We start from the raw sequence: 12,464 nt of genomic DNA on the forward strand, positions 1-12,464 counted from the left end.
GCTGCGGCACGGCCAGAGCCACCCCAGCATCAGCACGGCCCCGGCAGCGCTGCCCGGAGTCACTCCGGGTGTGCTGGTTGTGTCCAGGGTGCGTTCTCCAAGTGATTGATGGGTAAGAAGAGTGAAATGAGCAGGGAGAGCTGGGTCGTGAAACTCGGCAGGCATGCAGGGAGATACATTCTCCGGTATCCAGGGCTTCCTCCAGGGGTTCGGGTTGTATTTGTGCCCTTGGGGTCACAACAATTTGCTTATTGATGTTAAGAACTTGGACAGGAACTTCCATGAAAAATACATTCCTGTCAAGCCGGTGGGTTTCGCCATGCTGAGGGGATGGCCTTGAAAGTCCAGCAGACTTTGACAGACATCTGTTGATGTTTTGTCAGCTGCTTTCCAGTTTTAATGTCCGAGCTAATGAGGCAGAGGGTGTTCTCTGGAGCAGAATGGCTCTGCTGGCTTCTGCCACAAGTGTTCTGCTTTGAGCCTTCAGCACTTCCAATGAATCTTTTTATGGCACTAATGGTGGAAAATTACTAAATTACTCCCATAAATGATCAAAAATCAATAATCATTTAATAAAAATTCCATTCAAGTGAAGTGATCTCCTTAGCATAAGCTTGAGTCAAATGAATTAACGCAGGAGGCAGGGGTTGTGTCCTGGTCCCTCGGCTTCTGCCAGTGGTCCTGGTGGTGCTGAGCAGCCCTGTCCCAGTGGGAGCTCGTGGAGCCCCACTGGGTTCAGGGCCCTGGAGGAGGGGAGGAAGCCTGGGGCTCTTCGCACAGGCCCGGCATTGTGGCAGGCACTGGCTGAATGCTGCCTGGTTTGAATTTTCTTTTTTACTCTTTGTCAGTGGTTTTTTTCTATATCCTTATCACAGCAAAGTGAAGTTTATATTTCTGAGTAGTTAAAGATTTATGTGATAAAGGGAAGTCTGTAAAAATAGGTGGAACTGCTATTTGCATTTCAATCTGAGGTGCAGAGAGGCTGCAGCTTCTTCATCACTTCTGCCCACTTTGAAAGAACATGTGCCTCAGACGTGGCTGGTGAAAGGGCTCGGGAGGCAGGTCATTTGTGACACACTGCAGTCCGAGATGCCAGAATTTAAGGACACATTTTGAGTGGTGTAGCTTAGCTGGGGCATTGTGAAGAATGCAGTGCTGGGTTTGTGGCTGACGGGAGCTAAATTGAAGCTAAATTGGGTTTGCGTACAGAATCCAAAGTCTGTAAAAGTCAATGAAAAGACACCCATTGTCCTTTGCTATGTGTGCCTGTATGTTCTGTAACACCAAAGCAATAAAAGGCAGGTTATAAAAATGTGAAATAGGCTTCAAAATCCCCATATGGAGAGGCCTACAAATAACACTGCTTTGTAGTGTTTGTTTTCTCGTTTCTAAAGATTTAAGTTACTCTCACTTCACATTTTCAAGCCTTTTCCATACCCAAGCGGAATAGAAACCTCCTTTTTTGTTTTGGGGACATTTTCTGAGGAGAGATAAGATTTTTTACACAGTCACTTCACATTTCTGGGCGTTAAGGAAAGCACCAGCTCAGGCAGAGCTTGAGATACCAACACAGAGCTGATCCCATGGAGGGTTAACAGACTGTCAGGAGGGAGACTTCCTGCTTTTCCCAGCGTGGGTCAGGAGCCCCTTGTTCACTCCAGCCCAGCAATGACCCTGCTTGTACTGAAATCACTCAGAAGGAAACCAGTGGCTCCCAGTTCCCTGTCTGGTGGTGGCTGTGGCCTCAGCTGTTTCTGAGGAGGCAGAATGGGAGCTCTGTTCACACCGTCCCCATCCACCTGAGGGTTGCTTTGCCCCTGGCAGGGGCAGAGCTGTGAGCTGCAGGCAGGGCAGACACTGTGCATCCGTCTGTCCATCCTTCCATCCATCCATCCATCCATCCATCCATCCATCCATCCATCCATCCATCCATCCATCCATCCCTCAGGTCCTGCTGGAATTCCCATACAATGACATTTAAAAGGACTGTCCTGAGATCAGTCCAAGCTCTGCCATCTGCCCCAGCCTGTGTTTGTTGGTTACTGTGGTGAGGTCTTGTGGGACACAACCTGGAAAGCCACTGCTTGTGAATAGGGAAATTCTTCCCCTTTGCCCAACTGCTGAGCAGAGCCAAATTCTTCAGAGTCCTGGACCATGAATTTGCCATTTCAGTGGGTTTGTGTTTTTCGACAGATCATGTATCAATTACAGCCCTTTTTGTTTTCTAGGAGACCAGCAGGGTAAACTATGTTTAAACACATCTGTTCCATTTTTGGTATCTTCCCCTCACACACACCCTGCTTTTTTTTTATTTTGGGGCTAAAGACCTTAAAGAAAGTGAGAGCCCTTTTCTTGCACAACATGGTGAGGTTAATTCTGACCCTCTGGATCACATCCACAGCTGCTGGCACTTGGTAGCTTTGCTACCAAAGGTGACCTTCCCAGTGCCTGCTGAGAATCCAAAGCTTTTGAATGGCCCTGAGCGATGTACACCTCGTGCTAAACGTGGGGAGAGACTTCCAGAGTCACGGATCATCTGTGGAGAGCAGGAGGCTGTTCTTGGGAGGCCATCTGGATGCACTGCTCGTTCTGTGTCATGTCCTGCTCCGTGGTGCCTCACTTCCACTGCTCCACAACAATCCCAAGGTGCTGCTGTGCCTCCAGCCAGTACAGGGGCTTTAATCACTTGTTGTTATTGCCTCTCTGTTTGTGTTTTTCTAAGCATTTGTGTTCCACCAGCACACTCAGAGTGAGTGCTCTCGAGGGGGAATTTCCTTCCTGATAAACAATCCTGGAGTGATTCAGCAGGAAGGATGTGGTGGTTAAGGCACTGGACTGGGATTTGGGAGACATGGGTTCTGTTCCCAACTCTACCACAGTCAAGATGTGATGAGGAGTGGAAGGGCAAGCAAACAAAGAGGAGGAGCTGTGTAGCTGTGGCAAAAACATGCTTTCACATGGCCTGTTTGTCCAGTTTAGGGTTAGGTAGGTCTGGGGTTTGCGTAGAATCACAGAACCATAGAATCTGCTGAGCTGGAAAGGACCTCAGGATCATCGAGTCCAACTCTTCACCCTGTGCAGTTTTGTTTGGCTACTCAAGTGAACAGCATTAGGGACTCCTGTTTGTGCAAGTCCGAAACTCAGCCTATTCCAGGAACCCAGCTGTGCTTTAACATGTTGTTTCACTTTCCATGGGGTCTCAGATGCCACTTTCCAGTGTTTCTTGTTGATTTGATTCAGTTTCCCATTGCATTCTCTGATCTTCAGGCATGTGTCCTATGGCTCCTACACCAGGCTGTACATGCATGTAGGTTCTCCACTCTCCTGATAAATTCGAGGACAATAGACCACACACAAGATACTCCCTTTCTCACACAGGGTGAAGTTGCTGCAGTTTGACAGTAACTCTACATTTTCTTTGCAGAAGGAAGAGCTTGGGCTACATCTGTGAGTTAGAGCTCCAGCCTCAGCATCCTGACCTGGTGCGACCTTTGGGAAGATGAATCAGGACAGTTACTCAAGCGATCAGCCCACGGGTGAGTTTTCATTCAGCATGATTTGCTTTTCATTTATTTTCTTACTGCTATTGGGGGAGAATGCTGGGTCACAAATAAAGCAAAATGTGTGAATCAATGCTAAATTGCATGCCATGAAGATTATTGGATCTTTGAGGTTTCCTGCCCACATCTGGATATCAGGATTCTTAGAATTCTAATCCAGGTTAAAAATTTTTCTAGCAATTTTTTTATACGTTCTCACCAGTTCAGAAGAACACAGGGGTTTTATTCCTGTGTTACACAACTCATTCTGCTTTTTGCCATAACTTCGTTTTGTCATGAATTGCTTTGGTAAGTGGTTACCCTTTGCAGTAAGGGAAGATGTGCACACACCACTGTCAGGTATGTCCCATCCAATCTGAGTGTCAGGGTCCCTGCTGGAGAGATTGAATGGACAGGAATTTGTTACTTGTAGCTCAGACCTGCCATAAATTTCCTCTCTTCTTCCATCCCCATCTTTGGCTGTTGGAATTCAGCCTCACCGAGTGCTGCTGGCAGTGTGTGCGGGGAGAGGCGGATGCCAGGGGCTGTGCCTGTGGCCTCCCAGCTCTGCTCAGCCTGGGCTTTTTTGGAAGTGTCAAGGGGCATTCTTAGCTCTGACGTGAGGGCTATTTTTTGACAGTTCCCATTGTTCCCCACTCTTTGTTCATGGGTGAGGTCTTTTTGTCTGAGGCCTTTGTCAGAAATAGAGGCTGTTAGGAGAGCTGTCTGCTCACAGGTTTGGGGAGTTTTCTTTTGTTGTCAAGAGTCCTGAGAATTTCTTCCTCCCTTTTTCAGACTCGCTTGGGCAAACTTGCCCGGACAAATGAGGGGATTGCTGGGATCTCCCCTCGCTGGGCCAGGGTCCTCAGAGCCACTACCTGTGTGCCCTGCTCTGGCTGTCCCAGGCCACAGGGCTGGGGCAGAGCAATCTGGGGTTCTGAACACCTGCCTACATTAAAGCCCTTGTCATTGTCCATGGGTTTGAATCTGGAGCTCAAAAATGGAAAATTTTAGAAAAATTTCTGTGGTAGCATGAAATATCTATTCTCTAATACTCAGCACATACTTTTATTACTGTGAACAGGTGATGATGACACATCAGGATGTCATGGAGATTCATGAATTGTCCACAGAAGGACCTAGAGGCTGGGTTTTGGGAAAAAGACATTCAAGTCTCTATAACGCATCGTGGGTGCTCATGAGAAATGTGTGGTCAGAATATCCATAGATTGCTCATTGCAGCCTTATTTTTTGTAGGTGTAATAAATGTTGTGGTTTGAGTTTAGATCCGCTCTCTCAAACAGGCACAGGAATGAAGCTGTCCAGAGGGACACGTTTTCAATGTACCACTCATGTACATTTTACACCTCCTGTTGAAGTGCTTAGTCCTGGTTGCTCTTGGAGTCAAGTCCTGGGTTAGACAGGTGTGATCCCTGGTGATGTATATCCTGGCTGAAGATAGGGATCTTCCAGCCTGATCCTCCATTTGTTCAGCTTCCAGCACCACCTATTGAGTTTTACATTGTTGGTTCATTTCATTCTCTGAGCTGCCACTGGAGCTATACTTAGAGAGGAAGGATATTATAATCTTGTGAAAGATTAAAATATTGTTACTGTAATCCAGCTGGAAGGGGAGCACTTTTCTCAGGGTAAGAGACAGCCAAGGCTTTTCCCATTCTGTCCTCCCCTTGTATGCAGGAAGGAAGTGCTGGCAAAGGCCCCCTCAGCTTCCTGTCGGTTCAGGAGCGCATTTCCAGACACAGCCCTCTGCACCATCCATCACCCAGCCCGGCCAAACAATCTCAGCAGCGCCAGGGAAAAACACCCGCCTGGGATAAACACCGGGAGCAGAGCCTGGGAGCAGAGCCTGGGAGCCCAGCACTGGCCAGCCTCTCTGGGGCTGGGCCTGGCAGCAGGCACTGCACATTTGCTGCCCTTCCCTTTATCATTAAGTATCTTAATAATCAAAGCTCTCCTTTTGAAGAAGCATCTTAACAAATGAAGAAGGGAGGGAAGGAGGAAAAGGGCTGATGTTTGCAGAGGAGCTGCTGTGCTGGCAGGTGCTGGGGATGCTCTGGGGTGCAGAGCACCCGGGGGATGTGTGGGTCACTGTGGGTGCTGGATGGAGGCCGAGCTTTCTCTCAGCTCTTCAGGCAGTGCTGAGGCAAAGCCACCTGTGAGGCCTTAAAGAAGGAGGAACCAAGTAGGGTGGAGGCCTCACCTTTGACTGGATCACCTTTGCTGAACAGGATTCTCTCCAAGAAGAGGCTCAGAACTGAACTGGGATCTTTTTCCCTGTATCACTGCTTTTGTTTAAATGCTGCATTACAATATTTAGGTCATATTTTCAGATCTATCTGCCCTGTAACCTGTTTTTAACCATTCCTTAAACCAACTATTTGGGTTTATATTTTTCAGTATGATTTTAGTATCCTCACAAACCTTGAGCTGGGAATTCCTCCTTACAACTGCCTGAAGGGAGGTTGTAGTGAGGTGGTGGTTTGGTCTCTTTTGCCATGTCCCAGGCGACAGGATGAAAGGAAACGGCCTTAGTTGCAACACGGGAGGTTCAGATTAGATACTAGAAAATTTTTTTTTCACTGAAAGAGTGGTCAGGCTCTGTGCTGACTACCTGCAGGAGCACCTCCTCTTCCCAGCCAGATGTGCCTTTCTGGGGTTCTTTCATTCCTTCTCCTCTGTTTCACATTTTTATTGCCCTTTGTCTGGGCTTGCAGCAGGCATGGGGTGCGCAGTAAGCTCCTTTAATGCCTTTACAACACTCTACAGTTCAGAACTAATTTTTTATTTAAGGTCTTTACAGAAACAGGATTATGGAACCCTCATTTAAAAGCTGAACACATTTCTGCAGTGCTAACAATTATTTTTAAATCTATCAGAAATGCACATGAGCAACAGCAATTGAAAAAAGTAAAGAAGGTAAGAAGTTACTGGGGATGGGATGGATAGTAAACAGCAGTCCTGGCTGCATGGTTATGAAAACATTAACCCCAAAAATTTACCCATCTGGCCTAGAGCTAGACAACAGCAGGTTTCCCCATGCTCAGTGCTGGATGTAGATGTTGAAGTTGTCAATTTTAAAAGAAAAAAGCAAAGCTCAGCAACCTGGTTTCAGGTCCTGCTGCAGCCCCCAGTCCCCAGGCTGTTGGTGGCATTTGGCACTCTCATTTCCCTGTCTGGGAGAGTGTTACTGTTCCCCTTTGAGAAGCTGTGTGACTGTACACGGGGCAGTGCTCACGTTAGCAGTGTGCAACATTTTTAAATTTCCTTCTAGAAAATAATTAATTGTGTTTGCTTGTCCTGGGCATCCTCTTTGGAAGGAGACACCACTCGAGTGGTCACGGGTGTGATTCTGCTCAGGTCCTCCATGCGCTGATCTCGTCGTTACTTCATTAATCTAATTATGCACTGTGACAGCAACAGGTTAAAGAAGAGACAGGACTGTGATTAGTTGGCAGTGTCCCATTAAGTCCAAGAATGGCAGCTGGAGATGAACCCACGAGCAATGAGAGGAACGTGGGACACTGGAACAGGACCGGATCTGCTGGGGGCGCTGGGAGAGGCTGCGGGCACCAAGGTGTTGGTGTCAGGACACTGGGCTGGGAGGACTCAAGGAAGGGAGAGCAGGCAGGGACTGCCAGCCTGTCCTGACACGTGGCTATCACAGTTCATGGCTCAAGAGAAGTCCTTGGGACTGCCAAAGTCTTGGAAAAGACAAAGAAATGGGGTTGTGATAGTAAGTGCTGTTTGCCCAGGGATACAGAAACACCATGTGCCTGGGAAGAATGATGTTTAGATTGGAGATGTGGTCATACAGCAGAAACTGAGGGATAATGAAGGAATTTTCCAGGAATCGCCTGCTGGTCTCTACATTCCTCTTTGCAAAAAGGCATGGAGTATAACAGCTGCTTCCACCCACTCTGGTTCTTTCACATAAATCTAGTGAAGAAAAGGGTCAAGTTAAATTCAACTGTCCCAAACACCTTCCCAAGCCCTAGCAAGGCTCAGGTAACAAGCCTTGGTGGAAGAACATCCTGTGAAATCGAACAAGCCCTCGTTAGGAGAGAGACAGGAGGTGACACTGTCCTGCAGCCCAGGACCACGGTGCTGCCACTGGGTGCCTGGTACCACTCAGTACCCTGGGAGGCTGCAGGGTCCCTGTGTCCTTGTCCTGCTGCACAGCCCTGGCTGCCTGGGCAGATGTGGGCTGTGCTCTGGGGAGCAGGGCTGCCTGCAGCACGTAGCCACAGCTCTCCAGCCCAGGTGTTTGGGAGCACAACCCTCCCCATGTGTCTCCAGGAGGGAGGGACGGCCCTGCTGCAGCAGGGACTGGTTTGTGTGGCAGTGGGAGCTGGGAGCAGTGGAAACGTCCTGCTCGGAGGCTGCAGCAGGGTTTGCTCTGTGTGATTGTGCCTTCTTTTAAATTATACTATTTTGCAAGCACTTCCTTCCTGCATTTCTCAGAAGGAGGGAGGGGTGTGTGCAAAGAATGTTGAACTGCCTTTGACGGAGGAGGAAAACTGAAGAAAACAAGAGATGCAATCCTAACTACTGACCTTTTACTTGAGCTTGGTGATGTTTTTCAGCGGCAGAGCCTCTGGGGAGTAACAGCATCCTCCTTGCTATTGTGCTGCCTGCCCAAAAAGGGGGCTAAAGTTCAGCTTTTATGATGTTCTCACTCTGGGCTTGTGGGAAAAAGGCCACATTCCCTTTCTTAGGTCATACGAGTGCAAGAGATGACAGAGTCCTACAGTCTAACCCCAGGGCAGGAGGCCAGTGCAGAATGGAACTGGAATAGACAGCTTGGTAAATATGCCACCAGCTTTTTCTCCTTATGGAGAGTCACAGCAGGTGGGAGGGTAATTTACATTGTTAAATTAAAAGGCACTGATTTATTTTATGTTGGTGTGTTATTGTTCTATAAGAGCACACGAGTTGCCATTACTCGTGATGGACTCTTGCACTTTTTTATTAAATCCTTCTTTTCCACTTTGGTCAACAGTTACTGGAAATGAACATTATCTACCAGGACAAAAACAAGAGGCAAATAAGCATAAAATAAAATCCCAGCCTCCTTCCCAGTAAACCAGAGGTTTTCAGGGGACCCTCCATAGTTTTGAGGACTGGGATTATTGCAGTGGATGTTCTCAAATGGTGCTCCTTGGCCCTCAGACTGTTTATTGCCTGTACCTGGAGGCTAGAGAGACACTGGTCCCTTTGCTCACGGGCCCTGATCAGGCTCTGTGTCTCTGAGCTGCCACCTGCTCTGACTATCCCCCTTCCCTCAGCAACATCTGGTGTTTCTCTCCATTGAAGTTTCCTTCAGCCTTGCTGAGGTGTTGTTCAACAAACACTGAGCTGGTGTTTCCCCATGGCACGATCCTGGCTGTGCCATGCTTTCTGAAGCGCAGAGTCTGGGAGCAGAGGAGGTGCTTATGCCTGGAAAGGCTGCCTTTCGTAAGGATAAATTCTGTTCTAAAATTACAGATACTGTTTTAAAGTTCCTGTAAGTCATACTGTTTAAAAAACAAATCTGGATGATGCTGACATCCACCTGTGCATTGACATCCTTGGCAGTGCTGATGGCTCTGCTCCAGGGGCTCAGGGAGGTGCCCATTTCACAGAGCTGGAGGCTTTGGCTCTGCACATCGTTCATTTAACCTTACTTAATTTTGGCTAATCTGAGAACGGATCTCTTTTCCTTTTCTGCTGGATGCACTTTGCACTGAGCTATACAGATACTGGGAGGGAGAAGAACTTGTCTAAATTGTTTGACTTTCCTTGGGAAAAAAGAAATGGAGATTTATTACCAGTTCTCCCTCCCCAGGGCTCTCTCTCAGCAAAGCCCTGCTTTGGTGGCAGAAGTTTGCAGCGAGCTATCGGCGATTCAGCATGACAAAAGTTCGCACAGTTCAGAGCTCTCATGATTACAGAGGAGCTTTTCTTGGGATTTTTAAAATGTCCTAGACACAATTAAAAGAATTTCTCAGCAAGGAGGGTGCAATCTGGGGACTCTCCAGCAGATGTAATCACTCAAGGAAAACTTTGTTTGGCTTGGCTGGGCCCTGCCTTCGTTCCATGCTCTTTCATCCCGCCACCAGGCTTTGTCTCTCAGTCTTTGCAGTGTCTCTCTGTCTGTCTTTCCCTCTTTCCATCTGCCCCGCATTCCGCTGCAGGCTGAATGGGACAGCCTTAACCTGGCTACTTCCAAGACAAACAGGGAGTCCGATGGAAAAAGGGGGGCCCTTGGCTGTCAGGAGGCTCCGCAGTCACTCACTTCCTAGAATTAAAGGCTGGGAGTTGATCTGTAAGCCAGCCAAGCCAGAGACAATGATTGGGTTCCCATTTTGTTCCTTTGATACTGTCTTAAATATGTGCAATGGCTGGGAAAACAAAATTTACATAAAGTAGAAATCCACTTTCTCATACAGATCTGTCCTGCCCTGGGTCCCCCAGTGTGGATGACACCGGTGGCAAAGCTCATCTGTTGTTTGTTACAGGGCAAGGGGAACCAGGCCTGTTCTTAGAGAACTGAGCTGGGACAGTTCCTGGCTGTGATGGGATAGTTTTGGTAGCCACAGGAAGATGGGATCGGTGCAGCTGGAATTCTGGTGTTGGACTGCATGGTCCTTGTGAGTCACTTCCAGCTCAGGAAATTCTGTGATTCTGGAGATGAACAGGAGAGATGCATTAAAGCCACTGTGACCATGGATCAGCTCCAGTATGTCCAGCCAGGCCCTGGTTTCATGCCATGGCTTTGCCCAGCACTTGGGCGGGGATACTGCCTGTGCCCACAGATGACAGGGGTGCGAAGGTGCCATCCCCTGCTCCAAAGCCACCCCGGACAATGCTGCTGGGCTTTTTGAACATGAGATTTTCAGCTCTAAACCCCAGAGTGCTTCTGGGCTGTACCAGCTCGTGGTAATTAGAGAGCAGGTAATTAATGACTGTGTGGTTTGTAGGTTCTGTCATTGATGAAGTTGGGATAAGGAGCAGGCAGATTCCCTCTCAGGCACTGAGGGACATTTAAAATGCTGCACAGTGCCTCAGGTTGGGTGGGAGGCCTGAGAAGCGCCTGTGACCTGGTGCTCACGGGCACAGAGCCCTTTAGAGCAGCCTGAGCTCTCTGTGCAGCCCCAGGCTGTGGCAGCCCCCCACTCTCTGTAGCCCACCCCCCCAGTGGGCCCTGGGCAGGGCTTGGAGTGGCAGATATCACACACTGAGCTGGTTCTGTGCTTTCATTCAGCACTGTAACTCGGTATCACACTCTAAAGAGACTTTCCATTGGTATTCAGGGCTCATATCGCAGCGGGTTCCAAGGGAAAGGACCTTTCCATGCATAATTTAATCACGTTCAGCACGGCAGCACTGGGATTTTTTTTCCACAGAAAATCTATAACATCTTGTTGGTGAACTCCTATACTTTGAGAACTCGCAGTGCGCTTGCTTATCTCGTTCTCTCAGATAAACACCTCTCAGCATCCTGTTTTTCTTGTGCCATACGAACAGGAAGAGAGCGATTGTTTGAGATGTGCGTCAGTCAGAGCTGGAACCAGGCAGCCCCTTACCCTCCCCATCACCATGGAAACCACCAAATCCCTTCAAACACACTGGTGCTGAGCTGACAGGTATCCTGGCTTTTCCACTTAACCTCCCCAGAGCTATGACTGTAATGTGCAGGACCTCTCAAAAATTTTTTTATTTTGTCTAGGAGGTGCAGCTATAAATTTTGGAAGCAAACAGCCATCGCTACTTTTGTGCTAAGTAGCAGTGAGCTCTTTTGTTTGGCCATGGATTTGGTGCTGGGAACACTGGAAAGGCTCCGAGGCAGCTCTGTCGTCAGTGGGAGCGTGGTGTGAGGGACTAGGCAAGGTTTTCCCTGAGCCTGTGTGTGATGTTTGCAGCGTGTCCTGGAGATGAGTGGCTTGAGCCAGCCGGCTTTGGGAAAAGCATTTGGCTGTTCTGCAATCACTTAAGGGTGACCTGGAGAGCTTTGTGTGTGGAGGGAACAGATTTAGGATTTGGGAATGATTGGAACTGTTCCTGGCACCTCAGGGTGGGATTTTCAAAAGCAGCAGCAGAAATATGCATGAAGAGCAGATTGTTGGAAGGTTCTGATAATGCTGAGTATCAGTGCTGCTCTAGTGGAAGGTGTCCCTGCCCATGGCAGGGGAGTTGGAATGAGATGATCTTCAAGGGCCCTTCCAACAAACCAGTCTGGGATTCTAGCAGAGATGGCATTTTAATCTACTGCTCTGAGATGTAGTCAGTCAGAGGAAGGAGAAATTCTTCTAACTTAGGGGTTTAGCCATTGTTTTATTCAACATAAGCGAAGCAGCAATTTCCCTCTGCCTCTGGAGAGCTGGATTCAGCCTGGACAGATGGGTCTCCTCCACTTTGTTTACCCGAGTGAACTTCTCACCATGTCCCCAAGTGCCACATCTGCACCTTTTTTGAACACTTGCAAGGCTGGTGGCTCCTCCACTGCCCAGCCCTTTTGGCTCTGTCCAGGGCCTGGCTGGCTGCTCTGCACTGGTGGAGATCAGCCCCATGACCGCCCCACACACTGACCTTGGAAAGGGACAGGCCCTCCCCCATTCAGCATCTGTGATGCTGCTGAAATGCGCTCAAGTAAGGAGCTGGCAGAAGAGAAGGTGGGAATGTCTTTTATACAAGAATCAAACTGTTGTTACTGTTCTCAAAAGAAAGTTGGATGGCTTCAAAATATCTACTACAACTTTTTAGAATTACCAGGTGGGTTTTTTCATATAAAACTACTTAGGACACAGTTAAAGGTTGTTAGGTTTAGAACTTGGGGATTTCCAGAGATGTCTGGAAGCAAAAAAATAGATATCTTTTTAGCTCTGTGATTGTACTCTGGATCTGATGCTTCTTTCCCGTCCTGCA

At 48.2% G+C, this 12,464-nt stretch overlaps 1 protein-coding gene across 2 annotated transcripts in view; it reads left to right on the top strand.

Moving 5' to 3' along the window:
* Positions 1-12,464, top strand: part of EXD3 (exonuclease 3'-5' domain containing 3) — a gene marked incomplete at its 3' end in the record, with an annotated part of 212,792 nt that overhangs the window by 40,166 nt on the left and 160,162 nt on the right. For both annotated transcript variants that reach the window (XM_082295346.1, XM_082295347.1), the window contains one exon: positions 3,425-3,536. In XM_082295346.1, the coding sequence (XP_082151472.1) occupies positions 3,500-3,536 (37 nt within the window). In that variant the 5' untranslated portion in view covers positions 3,425-3,499. The remainder of the gene's footprint in view (positions 1-3,424; positions 3,537-12,464) is intronic.

Source organism: Coloeus monedula (genome assembly GCF_965178545.1).
Source record: "Coloeus monedula genome assembly, chromosome: 21".
In the NCBI taxonomy this organism is placed as follows: Eukaryota; Metazoa; Chordata; class Aves; order Passeriformes; family Corvidae; genus Coloeus; species Coloeus monedula.